Source organism: Agelaius phoeniceus, chromosome 5 (assembly GCF_051311805.1).
Source record: "Agelaius phoeniceus isolate bAgePho1 chromosome 5, bAgePho1.hap1, whole genome shotgun sequence".
Taxonomy (NCBI): Eukaryota; Metazoa; Chordata; class Aves; order Passeriformes; family Icteridae; genus Agelaius; species Agelaius phoeniceus.
The window spans coordinates 73,552,015-73,569,840 of record NC_135269.1 but is presented as its reverse complement, the minus strand read 5'-3'; the positions used below and the strand labels follow the sequence as shown (position 1 = coordinate 73,569,840).

The following is a 17,826-nucleotide window of genomic DNA, read 5'->3' as shown; positions in this document are numbered from 1 at the left end:
CGTGGCACCAGGAGGGCACATGCCGTGACACAGGATGGTGGCACACATGGCACGGGTGGCACATGCTGTGACACAGGGTGGTGGCACACACATGGCACGGGCATGGGTGGCACACGCATGGCACGGGTGGCACACACATGGCATGGGTGGCAAAGGTCGGGACACACCTGGGACCCCCCACAAGTAGCGCCACCCAAACAGGGCACCCCAAATGTGGCACCTTCTCAGAAGGGAGAGCCCCCCCTCAATTGTGGGACACCCCCCTCCAAATTTGGGACAAACCCCAAACGCAGGATATTCCCCTCAACAAATGTGGGACCCCCTCCCCTACGGGGGGACACCCCAAATGTGGGAGGACCCCCCAAAAGTGGGACCCCCTTGAGATGTGGGACATGTCCCCAGTGTGGGACCCCCATGTGTGGGACCCCCCAGTGTGGGACCGCTTCAAAATGTGAGACCCCCCCCAAATGTGGGAACCCCACCATGACTCCCCCCTGCAGGACGGGAACCCCTCAGACCTCCCCCCCCCGACTGTGGGACCCCCCCAATGTCCCCCCCCCGCTCCAGCCGGGCCGCGCGGCCCCGCCGGGTCCCGGAGCCCGCGGGGGGGGCGGGGGCTGGGGCGGGGGGAGCCCGGGGGGCGCGGGGGGTGGGAGGAGGAGGAGGAGGAGGAGGAGGAGGAGTGGGGGGGGGCTCGGCCCGCCCCTCCCGCCGCTGCCGCCGCCGGGGCCGGGCCGGGGCTGGAGCCGCCGCCGAGGCCGGTGGGTGCGGGGGGGCGGGGGTGGCTTTGGGGGTGCGCGGGGGTTTGGGGAGCGGGTTTGGGGTGCGCGGGGGTTTGGGGTGCCGGGTTTGGGGTGCGCGGGTTGCGGGGCAGCGGGGGGGGCCCGCCGGGCGCTGCTGAGCGGGGCTGGGGGTGCGGCTGGGGGGAGCTCGGGGGGGGGTGCGGGTTTGGGGTACGGGGCGTGCCCGGTGTTGGGGTCCCCGGTGGGGGGGGCGCGGATCGCGAGGTGCCGGCTGCCGGGGGGGGGGGAGGGGGTGAGCCGGGTTTGGGGGTGCCGGGGTTCGGGGGCCCCGGGTTTGCAGGGAGGGGGGGCCGGGTGCGGGGGCGCCCCGGGGCTGCGGCGGTGGCGAGCGGGGTTCGGGGGGTTCGGGGGGGGTTCGGGGCTGCCCCCCCCCCCCCCAAAGCGGTGCCGAGCCCCGCGCCCCCCCCGCGCCGCCTCCGCGCGCGCTGTCCCACGCACACGCGCTGGCACGCGCCGTCACGCGCGCGCACACGTGCGCACACGCACCCACGCGCGGGAAAAGGGGGGGGGGGGCTGCGCGGGGGGGGCGCGGCCGGGGGGGGCTCGGGGGGGTGAGCGGGGCGGGGGGGGCGCGTGGGAGCGGGGGAGGGGGGGCGGCACAGGTGGGGGGGCACAGGTGGGGGGGGCACGGGTGGGGGGGCACAGGTGGGGGTGCGAGCGGGGGTGCGGGGGGGGCGCGGGGGGTGCCCACCCCGGGCTGTTCCCGTGTACCCCCCCCGGCAATGTCCCTGTCACACGCGTGGGCACAGCGGGAGGAGGCGGGCGGGGGGGGCAGGCGTGCGGGGAGCGCGGTTGTGACCCACGGGTGGCACCGGCGTGGGGCGGGGCGTGGGGACCCCCTTCTTGCCGCGGGGCTCTGGGGCAGGCAGGGCTGCGGGGCGGCAGTGCCGGGGGGTGGCGGGTGCGCGGGTGTCCCGCGTGGGGGTGGCAGTGCCGGGGGTGGCAGTTCCGGGGGGGCAGTGCCGGGGGTGTCCCTTGCGGGGGTGGCAGTTCCGGGGGCGCGGTGCGCGCTGTCCTGTGCGGGGGCCGCGGCTCCCCGCGTGTCCCGCGTGTCACTTCGCATCCGTCGTGCCCGCGCCGCCGCCGCCCTGACGGGCGCGGTGCCAGCCCGCGGCGACAGCCCCTGTCACCCCGATTAGGGACCTGGCGCGGGCGGGGGGGCTCCGGGGGAGGCGACACCGCCGCGCGCCCCCGAGTGCCCCCCGTCCCCGAGTGCCACCGCCGCACCCGGGCCGCTCCCGCCCCTTCCCTGGGGGGGCTCTGTGTCCCCACAGGTGCTCCTGTCCCAAACTCGGGGTACCCCTGCTCCCCCTCGGGCTGCTCCTGTCCTCCCCCCAGGGGCTCCTGTCCCCAGGTGCCCCGGTGTCCCCCCCGGATGCTCCTGTCCCCTCCCTTGGAGCGTTCCCGTGTGTCCACCCTTGAGTGCACCTGGCCCGTCACATCCTCTCCCTGTCCCCAGGTGCTCCTGTCCCCCCCAGGTGCCCCTGTCCGCTCCTGTCCCTGTTCCCCCCAGGTGCCCCTGTCCCCTCTCAAATGCTCTCTGGGTACCGGGGGGTGCCATGGGGGGCTCTGGGATGCCATGGGGGGGGCTCTGGGATGCCATGGGGGGGCTCTGGGGTGCCATGCGGGGCTCTGGGGTGTCATGGGGGGCTCTGGGGTGCCATGGGGGGCTCTGGGGTGCCATGTGGGGAAGGGTTCTGGGCTGTCATGGGGGTCTCTGTGATGCCGGGAGGTGACGCCCCCGTCCCCCTGTCCGCAGCCGCTCCGATGTCGCCGCTGTGCCCCGCGGGGGGGGCGGCCGCCCCCCGGCTGCTGCTGGCGCTGCTCTGCCTGGCCCGGGCCGCCGCCCCCCCGCCGCCCAGCGCCCCCCCCGGGACGCCCCCCGCGCCCCACAGCGACTCCCCCGTGCTGTCCCTCAACCTCGGCCTCAACTTCAAGATCAAGGTGCGGAGCCAGGGGGGCCCGCGCCCCCCCGCGCCCCCCACGCCCCCGGGCGCCCCCAGGAGCCCGGGCCCCCCCCCCCGCAGCGCCGCGCCCCCCACGCTGCCGGAGCCCGGCGAGGAGCCCGGCTCCGCGGGACCCCCGGAGGAGGCGCCGGGCCGGGGGGGCGCCCCCGCCCGCGGGGCCACGACCCCCGGCCCGGGGCGGCCCCGGGACAAGCAGCTGGAGCTGGACATCGCCATCGACCTGACGGCGGGGCTGGACCCCCCCCCGGGGGGCGCGGGGCCGGCCGTGCCCCCCACCAGCCTCCTGCGGGGCCCCCCCGGCCGCCCCCGGCTCCTGCCGGGCCTCTCGGAGCTGGCCGGGAGACTGAGCGCCGCCGGTGAGTGCCGGGCCGCGCCGGGCCCCCCAAAGCTGAGGAGCCCCCCAACAGCCACACCAACAGCTCCGTGCCCCCCAGGGTTCCTGTTCCCCACGGGGCCCCCCAGGATCGGCGCTGAGGGGGGAAACGCGTCCCTGGAGCTGGACGAGGCGGGGAGCGGCGCCGAGCCAGGTGGGGGCGGCATTTGAGGGACTGGGATTTGGGGGGCTGGGATTTGGGAGGTGGGATTTGGGGGGCTGGGATTTGGGGGCTGGGATTTGGGGGGGCCGGGATTTGGGAGGCCGGGGTTTAGGGGGCGGGATTTGGGGGCTGGGATTTGTGGGCGGGGGATTTGGGGGGCCGGGATTTGGGGTTGGGATTTGGGGGGGCCGGGATTTGGGGGGCGGGATTTGGGAGGCCGGGGTTTGAGGGGCGGAATTTGGGGGGCGGGATTTGGGAGGCGGGGATTTGGGGGGCTGGGATTTGGGGGGGCGGGGCTTTGGGGGGCGGGCTTTGGGGGGGCGGGATTTGGGGGTGCAGGATTTGAGGGGGCCGGGGTTTGAGGGGGTGGGATTTGGGGGTGGCCTGGGGGGGTTGGGAGGAGGGGGAGTCTGGGAGCTGGGGGTTCCTGGGGGGTGGGAGGGTCCTGGGCTTTTGGGGGTGTCTGGGGGCAGGGAAACGGGGGGGGTCCTGGGCTTTGGGGGTGTCGGGAAGGAACGGGGGGGGTGCTGGGTTTGGAGGGGCCCGGGGGATGCAGGGTCTGGGGGGGAGGCTGTGGACTGGGGGCTGGCGGGTTTGGAGGCAGTGGGGGGGGGGGGGGTTCTGGTTTGGGGGTCCCGGGGAAATGGGGAGATCTGGGAGTTTGTGGGTGCTTGGGGGTGGGCTGCCTCCCTCCGGATCCGTGGGGAGATGCGGGATGTGGGAGCCCCGTTTCCCCGCGCTGAGCCCCGCGTCTCCCGCAGCGCTGTCCCCCGGCCGCCAGCCCTCCCGGGGGGCCGCGCCGCCCCCCGCCGCCGCCTCCGCCTGCACCCCCGGCTCCGCCTGCGGCTCGGGGGGGCCGGACCCCGGCGGGGCCTCCCCCGCGCCCCCCTTCTCGTGGCCGCCCCACTTCCTGCCGCTGGGCACCCCCTGGCCCGAGGCGGCGGCGCTGTGGGGCGCGGCCTGGGCCGGGCACGTCTATGGGGCGGGGGCGGCCTTCGCGCTGCTGGGGGGGCTGGGGGCGCTGCTGCTGCTGGGGGGGCGCCGCCCGGGGCTGGCCCGGCTGCTGGGGGCGCTGCTGGCCCTGTCCGCCTTCGCCCGCGCCTTCCCGCTCTTCTTCGACCCCTACGAGCTGGGGGGGCGCCTGCCGCCCCCCGCCGCCCGGGCGCTGTTCGAGCTGCCCTTCCCGTGCCTGGGCTGGGGGCTGGCGCTGGCGCCCCCCGCCGCCGGCCCCGCTCCGCTGCTGCTGGCACTGGGGGTGCTGCACCTGGGGGGGGTCCTGGGCGCCGTGGGGGCGCTGGCGGCGCTGGGGGGGCCCCCGGCGCTGCTGCTGCTGCTGCCCCGCGCTCTGTTCGCGGCGCTGGCGGCCGCGCTGGCGCTGCGGGGGCTGCGGCGCTGCGGGACGGGCGGGGGGCGCGCCAAGCGCGGCGGGGCGGGGGGGGCGCGGGCGGGGGTCCTGCGAGGGCTGGGGGCGGCGGCGGCGGCGCTGAGCGCGGGGCTGCAGCTCTTCGGGGCGCTGCAGTTCTGGGGCTGGGCCGCGACCCCCGCGCCCGGGCCCTGGGCCTGGTGGGGGCTGCAGCTGGGGGCGCGCCTGGCCGAGCTGGCCATGGGGGGGGCGCTGGCCGCGCTCGCCTTCGCCGCCCCCCCGAGCGGCCGCGCCCCCCCCGGCGGCCCCACCGAGCCCCCCGAGGGCGGCGGCGGGCGGGGAACGGGCGAGGAGGCGGGGGCGCCCCCCGAGTCCCCCCTGGATGCGGACGGGGACCCCACGGCCGGGTACCGGCCCCCGTCCCCCATCGACCTGCGCCGCTCCATCGACGAGGCCCTGGGAGCGCCGGGAATGTTCCGGGCCGGGAACGGCGGCATCGGGGGCGCCGCGGGCGCCAGGATCGGCCTCATCGGCAACGCCGGGAACACCGGCGTCGGTGTCACGGGTAGCGCTGGGAACGGTGGGAAAACCAAGAGCAACGGGGTCAGCGTGCTCGGGAGCACCGGGAGCACCGAGATCAGCGTCATCAGCGCCGCCGGCAGCGCCCGCAGCGCCGCGAGCACCGCGAGCACCGGCACCAGCAGCACCGCCCTACCGGGGGGCGGCAGCACCGGGAGCACCGCGGGCACCGGCACCTCCGCCCTCCCGGGGGCCGGCAGCGCCGCCATGCCCGGGCTGGGCACCGGGAGCGCCATCGGCACAGCCGGGGCTGCGGCAGCGGGCGGCACCGGCACCGCGGGGGCGAGCGCGGATGGCACGGCTGGCAAAGCTGGCACGGCCGGCACGGCCGGCAAAGCTGGCACGGCTGGAGCACCTGACACAAGCGGAAAACCTGGCACAGCTGGAACAGCTGGCAAACCTGGAACAGCTGGAGCAGCTGGAGCACCTGGAACAGGCGGCACAGCTGGCACGCCTGGCACAGCTAGCAAACCTGGCACAGCTGGAGCACCTGGAACAGCCGGCACACCTGGCACAGCTGGCACACCTAGCACAGCTGGCACGGCTAGCAAACCTGGCACAGCTGGAGCACCTGGAACAGCCGGCACACCTGGCACAGCTGGCACACCTAGCACAGCTGGAACGGCTAGCAAACCTGGCACAGCTGGAGCACCTGGAACAGCCGGCAAACCTGGCACAGCCACCACACCTGGCACAACTGCAGCAACCAGCAAACCTGGCACAGCCGGCAAAGCCGGCCCAGCCAACACACCCAGCACACCTGGCACAGCCAGCACAGCTGGCACAGCTGGCACAGCCAGCACAGCTGGCACAGCTGGCACAGCCGGCGGGACAGAGCGCGGCACCCCCGGCACAACCAGGGACAGCAAAACCGCGACCCCGGGAATTGGCACCGCCAGCACCTCAGGGACGGGGACACCGGGCACCGCCAGCACCAGCAGCGCCACCGGCGCCACCAGCGGCACACCTGGAACCCCTGGCACAGCTGGCACAGCTGGAACCTCTGGAACGCAGGGCCCTGCAGCGCCTGGCACAGCTGGCCCGTCAGAGCCCAGCTCCTCTGGCACAGCTGGGACACGGGGGCCTGGCACAGCTGACACCCCCGGTGCCCCCGGTGCCCCCGGTGCCGGCAGCTCCGCCCCCCGCGGCCCCCCCACCGCCCCCCGCCCCTCTGGGCTGTCCCGCGCCGCCTCCTGCGGGGGGGGGCCCGGCCCGGGGGGGGGATCCCGGCGCTGCCCCCCAGGCCCGGGGGGCGCCGACCCCCGGGACCCCCGCGCAGGGCCCCCCCCGGGCGGCGCCGCCCCCGCTGCGGCCGTCGCAGAGCTGGGCTGAGGGGAGCCCCCGGCCCGGCCCGGCGCCCCCCGAGACCCCCGCGGGCGGCGGCGGCCCCAGCCCCGGCAGCGACACCATTGACTTGTAGGGAGCGGAGGGGAGAGCCCGGCCAGAGACCCCCAGGACCCCCTGAGCCCCCCGAGACCCCCAAACGAGGGTGACAGCCTCGGGACCCCCAAACTCCTGAGCCCCCCCAAGTGCTGGTGACAATCTGGGGACTCCCCAGGCCCCTGAGACCCCCCCCCCCAATACGGGTGACAATCCGGGGATACCCCCCCGCTCATGTCCTCCAGAGCCCCACAAGTGTTGATGAGAACCTGGGGACCCCCAAGATGCCCCCCAGGTCCCCGAGACCCCCAAATACGGGTAACAAACTGCCCTCCCCCATGTCCCTGAGACCCCTCCAAGTGCTGGTGACAATCTGGGACCCTTCCCAAGTTCCCGAGTCCCCCCGAAGAGGGTGACAAACTGCCCGCCCCAAATGAGCCCCCCAGGTGCTGATGAGGACTTGGAGACCCCCAAGCCGCCCCCCAAGTCCTTGAGACCCCCAAATACGGGTAACGAAGTGCCCCACCCAGAGCCTCGAGCCCTCCAATCGCTGGTGCCAATCTGGGGACCCCCCCCAGCTGCCCCCCAAGTCCTCGAGACCCCTAAGTGCTGGTGCCAATCTGGGGACCCCCAATTCCATGAGACCGCCCCCAAATACGGGTAAGAAACGCCCCCCCCCCCCCAATATCTTTGAGCCTCCCAAGTGCTGGTGCCAGTCTGGGGACCCCCCAGACGCCCCTCAGGTCCCTGTGACCCCCCTAATACGGGTAACAAAGCGCCCCCAATCCCCCGAGACCCCCAAATGTTGGTGACGACCTGGGGCCCCACAATCTCCCCCATGGCCCCCCCAGTCCCCCCCCCCCCCACGTGTACCCAATAAAGTGCCACGTGCGAAGGATGTGTGTGACACCCCCGGGCGAACCCTGAGCACCCCCAAACCTGGGGCGGGACCCTCTGACCCCCCAGCTCCGACACGGGACCCCCGAACGTGCCCCCATCCCCGGAACGGTACCCCAAGGGCTTCTCGACCCCCTTCCCGCGGGGTGGGACCCCCTGAGCCCCCCCAGTACCCCTCTGGGCTGTGCTGCGGGGTCCCGGAGCCCCCCAGGACCCCTCTGGGCTGTGCTGCGGGGTCCCTGAGCCTGCCCCGCCCCCGGGTGCCCCCGGTCCTCCGCGCCGCCAGGGGGCGCCCTGAGCCCCCCCGAGCCCCCGGGCGCCGCTCCGCCCCGCTCCCGGCACGCCCCGCGGCCCAAGATGGCGGCGCCCGAGGCGCGCACGGTGCTGGTGCGGGGCCTCCCCGCCGGAGCCACCGCCGCGCTCCTGGAGCGGCTCTTCGGGCACCTGGGGCCGATCCGCCGCTGCTTCGTGGTCACTGAGAAGGGTCCGCGCTCGGGGGGGGGCGGGGGGCAGCGGGGAGCGGGGTTTGGCGGGGTCTAAGGCGCTCTGGGAGCGGGCTCTGGGGCTGGGAGCGGGGATTGGAGGGGCTGCAGGGCTGGGAGCGGGGACTGGGGGGGCTGCAGGGGCTGGGAGCGGAGTCTGGGGGGGCTGCAGGAGTTGGGAGGGGGGGCTTCAGGGGCTGGAAATGGGGTCTGGGGGCTGGGCAGGGCCCTGGGGGCTTTGGGGGCTGGAGGTTGGGAGCTGAGGGGCCCGAGGGGCTGAGTCTGCGTCTTGGGGCATGGAGGGATTTGGGGCTGGGGGCTGGGGGGTTCCGAGGCCGGAATTTGGGGGGCTGAGGGGGATGGGGGGGCTTGGATTGCGATTTGGGGCTGGGGCCTGCAGGAATGGGAGCAGGGTGTTGGAAGGGAGGTGACATTTGGGATTGGGGTCTGAGCTGGGAGGCACAGGGGGGGCCGGGGCTGGGGGACTCGGGGGGCAGGAATCTGAGGAGTAGGAATTTGGGGGAGCAGGAATTTGGGGAGCAGGAGTTTGGGAGATCGGGAATTTGGAGGGGCAGGAATTTGGGGAGCAGGAATTTGGGAGGTCAGGAATTTGAGGAGCAGGAATTTGGGAGGTCAGGAATTGGGGGGCAGCATGGGGTGACTCGGCTGCCTCCACAGCAGGGCTCTGGGGCATGGCTGGTTTGGGGGGTCCCAGTCGGGTCCGGGGGGGCCGTGCCGGGGGTGTCGGGTCCCTGACGCGCCCCCGGCCCCCCCAGGCTCCCCGAAATGCCGCGGGTTCGGGTACGTGACGTTCTCTCTGAGCGAGGATGCGGCGCGGGCGCTGCGGGAGCCCCCCGAGCTGGGCGGGCGGCGCCTGCCCGTGAGCCCCGCCCGGCCGCGGGCCCGGCCCCCCGGGAGGGGCACGGATACCCCCGGGGCACGGGGGGAGCGGGGGGAACAGGGAGAGACCCCCCCGGAACCCCCCCGTGCCAAGAGACCGCGGGGCCCCTCCCGCAAGGCACGGCTGATCCTGCGCAACCTCAGCTTCCAGGTGAGAGGGGACCCCCAGCACCTCCTGGGACCCCCCGAGTGCCTCCTGGGTGCCCCCAACTCCCCCAGGCACCCCCTGAGTGTCCTCAACCCCCCAGGGACCCCCCAGTGCCCCTCAGGCTCCCCAGGCACCGCTCTCTTCCCAAGGGACCCCCATTCCCTGGGGACCCCCATCCCTCCATGGACTCCCACCAGGGACCCTCCCAGCACTTCCCCATCCCCAGGACCCCCCCAGTTTCCCCTAGACCCCTCCAGTGACCCCATTCCTCCCAGGGCACCTCCCCAGCAGCCCCTGACGCCCCCAGGACCCCCAAACCCCTGGTGGCCCTCATGTCCAGAGCCCCCCAGTGCTGCCCTCTCCCCAGGGCCCCACAAACCCCATAGTGACCCTGCAGTGACCCTGCAGTGCTCCCACAAACCCCCCCTGACCCCACAGTGACCCCGCTGTCCCTGCAGTGACCCCCCTGTCCCCCTGTCCCCACAGTGACCCCCCTGTCCCCACAAACCCCCCTGACCCACAGTGACCCTGCAGTGACCCCGCTGTCCCCACAGTGACCCCCCTGTCCCCCTGTCCCCACAGTGACCCCCCTGTCCCCCTGTCCCCACAGTGCTCTGAGGAGGAGCTCCGGGCTCTCTTCACCCCCTTTGGCCCCGTGGTGGAGCTGAACCTGCCCCGCAAGCCTGGTGAGCCCCCAGAGCCCCTGAGCCCCCCGGGGTGCCCCCCCAGGCCTGGGCCCACTCTGGGGCTCACTCTGGGGGGCTCTGGGGGGCTCTTGCAGACGGGACCCCGAGGGGCTTCGCCTTCGTCCAGCTCCGGAACCTGCGTGAGGCGGCTGCGGCCCTGCGGGGGCTCAACGGGGCCCAGATCAAAGGTTTGGGGGTCCTGGGGGGCTGGGGGGGCTCAATGGGGGCTCAACGGGGCCCAGATCAAAGGTTTGGGGGTCCTGGGGGGCTGGGGGGGGCTCAATGGGGGCTCAACGGGGCCCAGATCAAAGGTTTGGGGGTCCTGAGGGGCTGGGGGGGCTCAATGGGGCCCAGCGCAGAGGTCTGGGGGGGGTCCTGAGGGTCCTAGGGGGCTGGGGGGGCTCAATGGGGGCTCAACGGGGCCCAGCTCAGAGGTTCGGGGGGGCTGGGGGGTCCTGGGGTTCAGCAGGGGTTCCTGGGAGTTGGGGGTGCTGGGGGTCTCCATGCAGGGGAGATCAGAGGTTTGGGGGTTCTGGGGGATCCTGGGGGGCTCAGTGGGTGTCAGGTCTGAGTGTGGGGGTCCTGGGGTTCAGCAGGGGTCTCTGGGAGTTGGGGGTGCTGGGGGTCTCCACACAGGGGAGATCAGAGGTTTGGGGGAAATGGGGGGCGAGGGGAGGGAGCTGGGGGAGCCTGGGGGCGTCGGGGGTCTCTGGGGAGGGGCACACAGAGGGGGGGTCTGTGGGGCACAGCGGGCCCTCAGGAATTTGGGGCGCTGACCCCCCCGTGCCCCCCAGGGCGGCCCCTGGCTGTGGACTGGGCTGTGGCCAAGGACAAGTACCAGGGGACACAGGGACCCCCAAAACCGCCTGGTGAGACCCCAAAACTGCTCCCAAACCCCCCTGAGACCCCAATCCCCCCCAGTGAGTCCCCAAATCCCCCCAGACCCCGTGTGAGGGGCTGGGGGCCCTGGGGATTTGGGGGGGCAGAGGGGGGCGAGGGGTGACTGTGAACCCCCCACGCCCCCTGTTCCTACAGAGGGAGAGGAGAAAGGGGAGAAAAAAAAGGAAAAAGAGGAAGAAGAGGATGATGAAGGAAAGGATGAGGAGGAGGAAGAGGAAGAGGAGGATGAAGAGGAGGAGGAGGAGGAAGAGGAGGAGGAGGATGAAGAGGAGGAGGAGGAGGAGGAGGAGGAGGAAGAGGCTGCCCCGGCGCCCCGGAAGACCCCAAAAAGGGGATCAGGACTCAGAGCTGGGCTGGGGCCCAGGAAAAAAAAGAAGATAGAGGAAGATGAGGAGGAGGAGGAAGATGAAGAAGAGGAAGAGCAGGAAGAAGATGAGGAAAAAGAAGAGGATGAGGAGGATGAGGACGAGGAGGATGAAGAGGATGAGGATGAGGAAGGTTTGTTGGGTACTGGCGTGGCTGGGGCTGGGGGCTTCTGGGATGGGAGAGGTCTGGGGGGTCTGGGGGGGGCTCCTGGGGGGGTTTGGGATGGGCTGGGGGAGGTTGGGATGGGCGGGGGACTTTGGGGGGTTTGGGATGGGCTGGGGGCTCCTGGGGTGGTTGGGATGGGCTGGGGGCTCCTGGGATTTTTTTGGGGGGTTTGTGGAGAGGTTAAGGGGTCTGGGGAGATTTGAGGGAGGGGCTTAGGGCAATCTGAGGGGTCTTGCAGGGGATGGGGACATTTCTGGGTGTCCGGGGGTGCCCCTGGGTGTCCGGGGGTGCCCCTGGGTGTCTGGGGGTGCTCTGGGTGTCCAGAGGTGTCTGGGGGTGCCCTGGGGGGCTCCCAGGTGCCCTGACCCCCCCGTTGCAGAGGAGCCCCCCCGCAGGCGCAGGCAGCGCCCGTCGGACGTGGGCGAGGGCAGGACCGTGTTCATCCGGTGAGTGAGGGGGGCTGGGAGCGGGGGACCCCCACCCTGGGCACCCCCTGGGCACCCCCTGAGCCCCGGGGTCCCCCCAGGAACCTCTCGTTCGACACCGAGGAGGAGGAGCTGCAGGAGAGCCTGGAGCAGTTCGGGGGGCTCTGCTACGTGCGGCTGGTGCTGCACCCCCACACCGGCACCCCAAAAGGTGGCACAGGGCTGGGGGACCCCAGAGCTGGGGCTGGGGGGGCACGGGGTGCTGCTCCCCCACACCGACACCCCCAAAGAGGGGGGATCTGGGTGGGGGCTGCACCCCAGAGGTGGGGGGGGAGTCCTGGGGGGGATCTTTGGGAGGGATCCCAGAGAGTCCTGGGGTATCTGGGGGGTGTCTGTCCCACATTTGGGGTGTCTGTCCCACACTTGGGGATGTCTGTTCCACATTTTGGGGTGTCTGTCCCACATTTTGGGGGTGTCTGTCCCACACTTGGGGATGTCTGTTCCACATTTTGGGGTGTCTGTCCCACACTTGGGGGAGGGTCTCCACAATGGGCAGTGCCCACGATGGGGGGGTTATCCCATGTTTGGGGTGCCCCCACATTGGGGGTGTCCTATGTTTGGCCTTGGCTCCCACCCTGGGGGCTCCTCCTCCCTCGGGGGCTCCCCCTGACCCCCCCTGCCCCCCCAGGCTCTGCCTTTGCCAAGTTTGAGACCCCCGAGGGGGCCCAGAAATGCATCCAGGCTGCTCAGGAGGGGCCCGAGGTGAGGGGGGCCTGGGGGGGCAGAGGGGACCCTGCAGTGACAGAGACCCCCGGGATGGGGGGGCAGGGGGGTCAGGGCTCTGGGGGGCTCGGGCAGCGCCTGGAGGGGCTTGGAGAGGGGTCTGGGGGTTTGGGGCAGGGCTGTGGTGGGACTGGGGGGGTTTGGGGGATCCTGAGGGGGTTTGGGAGGGCTTTGGTGGGACTGGGGGGGTTTGAGGGGTCCTGAAGGGGTTTGGGAGGGGTTTGGGGGAGGGTCTAGCAGGGTTTGGGGGCAGTTTGGGGTTTTGGTGGGATGGGAGATTTTGGGAGAGTTTGAGGGATTTTGGGGGTTTCGGGGGGTTCTGGGGGACGCTGTGGGTTTAGGGGAGTTCTGGGGAGGTTCTGGGGGACGCTGTGGGTTTAGGGGAGTTCTGGGGAGGTTCTGGGGGACGCTGTGGGTTTCGGGGGGTTCTGGGGAGGCTCTGGGGGACGCTGTGGGTTTAGGGGGGTTCTGGGGAGGCTTTGGGGGATGCTGGGGGTTTTGGGGGACGCTGTGGGTTTCGGGGGGGATCAGGAAGGTTCAGGAGTGTCTGATGCCCCCTGCCCCCTGTCCCAGGGCGGGGGGCTGCGCCTGGGGGGGCGGCTGCTGCGCGTGGACCCTGCCCTGAGCCAGGAGCAGGCCCGGGGGCTCCCAGCGGGGACGGCCCGGCCCCGAGGAGGCACCAGGAACCTGTACCTGGCCCGGGAGGGGGGTGAGTCAGGGGCCACCGTGCCCCCCTGACCCCCCTTTCAACCTCCCCGTTCTCGTGGGGACCCCCAACCCCAATTTCCCCTTGCTCCCCAAATCCCCCACCCCCCATTCCCTCTGCACCCCCAGTGCTTCTCAAACCCTTCCCAAACCCCCCTGACCCCCCTCTCTTCCCCACCACATTTCTCTGACCCCCCCCAGAACACACTAATTCCCTGCCCCAAACATCTGCCCAGGCTCTCCCATTACCCCCTGACCCCACAAATTCCCAAAATTGTCCCATTTCCCCAGTCCCAGCCACCCCCCCAGGCTCCCCCATTCCCCTGAGCCCCCCAAACCCCTGTGACCCCAGTTCCCCTGACCCCAGTTCCCATCCCAGCCATCTGCCCAGGCTCCCCCATTCCCCCAAATCCCATGTGACCCCAGTTCCCATCCCAGCCATCCGCCCAGGCTCCCCCATTCCCCTGAGTCCCCCAAGCCCCTGTGACCCCAATCCCCTGACCCTGTTTCCCATCCCATCCATCTCCCCAGGCTCCTCCCTTCCCCCTGAGCTCCCCCAGTTCCCTACTCCATTTCCCACCCCAGTTCCCATCCCAGCCATCCTCCCAAGCCCCCCGTTGCCCTGAGCTCCCCCATTTCCCCATTCCCAGCCATCCGCCCGGGCTCGCGCGCTGCCGAGGGCGTCAGTGACTCGGACATGGCCAAGCGAGCGCGGGTGAGTGCGGCTCTGCGGCCTCGGGGGGCTTTGGGTGTCTGTGGGGGTGTTTGGGGGTGTCCCCCCTGGTGCCCAGCCCCTGACCCCCCTGTCCCCCCAGTTTGAGGAGCTGAAGCGGCGGCGGCTGCAGGACCCCAACGTGGCCGTGTCGCGGACGCGGCTGTGCCTGCACAACCTGCCCAAGGCGCTGGACTCGGCGCGGCTGCGCGCCCTGCTGCGAGCCACCCTGCGTGGCACCAATGGTGCTGCTCCCTGCATCAAGGAGGTGCTGGCCCCGATCACCCTGGGTCACCCTGGGTCACTCTGGGTCACTCTGTGTCCCCCTGGCTTCCCCTGGGTCACCCTGGCCCCAAGGCGCTGGCCTTGGTGCAGCTGCATGCCCTGCTGCGTGCCACCCCATGCAGCAACAATGGTGCTGCTCCCTGCATCACCGAGGTGCTGGCCCCGATCACTCTGGGTCACTCTGTGTCACCCTGGGTCACCCGGGTCACTCTGGGTCACTCTGTGTCCTTTTGTGTCCCCCTGGGTTACCCTGCGTCCCTCCGCATCACCCTGGGTCACCCTGGGTCACCGTGGGTCCCTCTGTGTCCCCCTGGGTCACTCTGGGTCCCTCTGCGTCTCCCCATGTCCCCCTACATGTCCTTGTGTCTCCCTTGTGTCCTTCTGTGTCCCTTTGTGTCCTTGTGTCCCCCTTGTGTCCCTTCATGTCCCTCTGTGTTCCTCTGTCCCCATCAGTCCCTCTGTGTCCTTCTGGGTCCCTCTGTTCGCTCAGTGTCCCCCTGGGTTCCCCTGTGTCTCACTTGGTCCCTCTGTGTCCCCCTGGGTCCCCTTATGTCCCCCTGTGTGCCCCTGGGTCCCTTTATATCCCTCTCTGTCCCTCCCATGTCCCCCCGTCCTGTCCCCCTGTCCCCTTTGTGCCTGCCTTGTGTCCCCCTCGTGTCCCCCTTGTGTACCTCTGTGTTCCTTCGTGCCCCTCTGGGGGTGCCCTGGGTGGGTTTTGGGGTGACCCAGGGGGTGTTTTTGGGGTGACCCCATCCCATCCCCAGTGCCAGGTGATGGCAGGAGCTGTGGGTGGGTTTTGGGGTGACAGAGGGTGAATTTTGGGGTGACCCGGGGGTGTTTTTGGGGTGACCCAATCTCCTCCTCAGTGCTGGGTGATGGGGGAGCTGCGGGGTTGTTTGGGTTGGGATTTGGGGTGTCCTGGGTGAGTTTTGGGGTGACCCCGTGCTTTCCCCAGTGCCAGGTGATGGCAGGAGCTGTGGGTGGGTTTTGGGGTGCCCAGGGTGAGTTTTGGGGTGACCCCGTGCTTTCCCCAGTGCCGGGTGATGCGGGAGCTGCGGGGCCAGGGCAAATCTTTGGGGTTCGCCTTCGTGGAGTTCGGTGAGCACGAGGAGGCCCTGGGGGCCCTGCGGCGCCTCAACAACAACCCCGAGCTCTTCGGGGCCCACAAGGTCAGTGGGGGCACCCCAAATCCAGGGGACCCCGTTTCCAGACCCCAGAGCTGCCCCTGGCATTTCCTGGGGTTCCCCCGGGTGGTTTTGGGATGCCCTGGGGGTTCCCCTGGGTGTTTTTGGGTGCCCCCCGGTTTTTGGGGCGTTCTGGGTTACCCTGTAATGTTTTTAGGGAGGTTTCTGGGCCCCCCCATGGATTTCGGGGTGCCCTCGTTGTGCTGGGGTGTCATGGGGATTCCATGACATTGCTCAGGACCTCCCCATTGCTCGAGGGGTTCCATGGTGCCCTCTGCAAGTTTGGGGTGTTGGGGTGTCCCCCACAGAGTTTTGGGAGCTTTAGAAATGTCCTCTTGGTTTTGGGGTGTCCCACTGGCTACTTGAGGGGATTTCAGGGTGCTCTGCAGTGTCTGGGGCATTTTGGGATGCACCCCTGCTGTTTGGAGTACTTGGCAGGTGTCCCCCCCAGTGTTTGGTGTATTTGGGAGTGTCCCCCCTGTTTCTGGGGCGTTTTGGGGTGCCCACCGTGGTGTTTGGGGTATTTGGGGTGCCCACCGTGGTGTTTGGGTATCTGGGGTATTTTTGGGGTGCCCACCGTGCCCCCCCAGCGCCCGATCGTGGAGTTTGCGCTCGAGGACCGGCGGAAGCTGCGGCTGCGGGAGCAGAGGATCCAGCGGGGGCTGGTAGGGACACCCTGACCCTGTGCCCCCTGTGCCTCCTGACCCTGTGCCCCCTGACCACTGTGCCCTCTGACCCTGTGCCCTCTCACCCTGTGCCCCCTGACCACTGTGCCCCCCGGGGCTTTCAGTACTGACCCCACACTGGCCCCACACTGACGCCCTTTCCCCACAGCTCAAGGCCAAGGCCAAGGCAGCTGCAGGATCTGCAGAGGGTCCCGAAGGAGCCCCGGACCCCCCAAAGGCACAGCCAGCGCCCCCCAAGGCACAGCCAGCACCCCCCAAGGCGCAGCCAGCGCCCCCCAAGGCACAGCCAGCGCCCCCCAAGGCCCAGCCAGCACCCCCCAAATCACAGCCAGCGCCCCCCAAGGCACAGCCAGCGCCCCCCAAATCACAGCCAGCGCCCCCCAAGGCACAGCCAGCGCCCCCCAAGGCGCAGCCAGCGCCCCCCAAGGCACAGCCAGCGCCCCCCAAGGCGCAGCCAGCGCCCCCCGCAGGCTCAGGGGGCCCCCAGCCCCCCTCGGGGCCGCCCCCCGGGGCCCCCTGGGCCGGGTTCCGCACGCAGGGCCCGGGGCTCAGGGGGGCTCCCGGCGCCCCCCGCACCAAGGTGCTGGCCCTGCCCTCGCACCGCGGCCCCAAGATCAGGTGAGGGGGCCCTGTGCCCTGGCCTTGTGCTGCTTTGCTCCCTTTCACCCTCAGTGTTCTCCCCGCTTCCCTTTTTCCCAGCTTTTTGTCCCCTTTTTCCACCCTTCCCTTTTCCTCTCCTTCCCTCCTCCCTCCTCTTTTCCTACCTGCCATTCTTTCATTTCTCCCCCTTTTCCTCCCCCCTCCTTTTCTCTCTCATTTTCCTTTCCTTTCCTTCTCCTTTCCCACCCTTTTTCCCCTTTTCTCCCCCGTTTTCCCTCCCTTCTCCATCCCTTTTCCCACCCCATTCCCTCCCTTTTCCCATTCTTTTCTCCCCTCTTTCCCCCAGACCTTTCTCCTTTCACTCCCCATTTCCTTTCCCCCTCCCCGTGGGTCTCTGCCCCTCGGGGCACCCTGGGGTCTCCCCCTCAATTCCCCCTTTTCCCAATTCCCCTTTTTTTCCCCAGGAAACGGGACAAGGGGAAGAAGGCTCAGCCACCCCCCAAGCCCCCCAAAGCCCCCAAGGCCTCTCGGCGGCGGGAGAAGCTCCGGGTGCCCCCTCCCCAGGTAGGCATTTGGGGTCTCCCGTGGGAATTGCCCCCCCCAGCCCGGGGTTTCGGGGTCCCCCTGACCCCGCTGTGTCCCCCAGGGCCAGCGGCGGCGCCGGGGGGGCCCCGGGGGGGCTGAGGCGCGCTTCCAGGAGCTGGTGGAGAGGTACAAGAGGAAGATTTTGGGGAGCACCCCCGCCACGGCCCGGGGGGGAAAGTGGTTCGAGAGCTGAGGCTCCCCCAGCACCCCCCTGGCACCCCAAAACCCCCCTGGGGGTGCCGGGGGTCCCAGACCTTACAGGGGGGTCTTGGGGTGCTGCCCCCACGCGCTCTGGGGGGGGCTGGGGGTGGGACCCTGCCCTGGGTCCCTCCTGGCTCCCCCCAGGATTTGGGGGTGCTCCCCCCCCATGGCTCTGTGTCTTCCTGGGTTTTAATAAAAATGGGTTTTTTGAGGAAAATTTGGCCTCTCGGTGCTGCCCCCCACCTCATGGACCCCAAAACATCTGCCCGGGGCTGGGGGGCAGGGGGGGCTCTGGGCAGGGACCAGGAGGGGCCAGGCCAGCGCTGCAGGGGACACAGAGTGACACCACCAGTGCCACCCGTGCGTGTCCCTGTTCCCCCATCCCTGTCCCTTTTGTCCCCCCTGTTCCTCTCTCCCTGTCTCCCATCCCTTTTCCCCTTTCCTGGGGGTCCCGGCCCCCGCCGTGTCCCCAGCCAGGCTGGAAGTGT

General features: G+C 70.8%; 2 protein-coding genes across 2 annotated transcripts; both read left to right on the top strand.

Annotated features, from left to right (window-relative positions):
• Window positions 1-663: 663 nt before the first annotated feature.
• PRRT4 (proline rich transmembrane protein 4) lies at window positions 664-7,526 on the top strand. Its single transcript, XM_077179348.1, has 5 exons — window positions 664-761; window positions 2,563-3,126; window positions 3,205-3,297; window positions 4,068-5,702; window positions 5,775-7,526. Exons 2-5 carry the CDS (start codon window positions 2,571-2,573, stop codon window positions 6,578-6,580), a joined length of 3,090 nt encoding a protein of 1,029 aa, XP_077035463.1. The 5' UTR covers window positions 664-761; window positions 2,563-2,570; the 3' UTR covers window positions 6,581-7,526.
• A 144-nt stretch (window positions 7,527-7,670) lies between these two features.
• Window positions 7,671-17,555, top strand: RBM28 (RNA binding motif protein 28). Its single transcript, XM_054631403.2, has 17 exons — window positions 7,671-8,009; window positions 8,784-9,058; window positions 9,666-9,741; window positions 9,837-9,929; window positions 10,536-10,610; window positions 10,777-11,139; window positions 11,552-11,618; window positions 11,699-11,808; window positions 12,286-12,359; window positions 12,954-13,089; window positions 13,736-13,800; window positions 13,901-14,065; window positions 15,117-15,251; window positions 15,857-15,931; window positions 16,101-16,570; window positions 17,017-17,116; window positions 17,199-17,555. The coding sequence occupies exons 1-17, from the start codon at window positions 7,883-7,885 to the stop codon at window positions 17,328-17,330; spliced, it is 2,538 nt and encodes an 845-aa protein (XP_054487378.2). The 5' UTR covers window positions 7,671-7,882; the 3' UTR covers window positions 17,331-17,555.
• The last annotated feature ends 271 nt before the right edge of the window (window positions 17,556-17,826 follow it).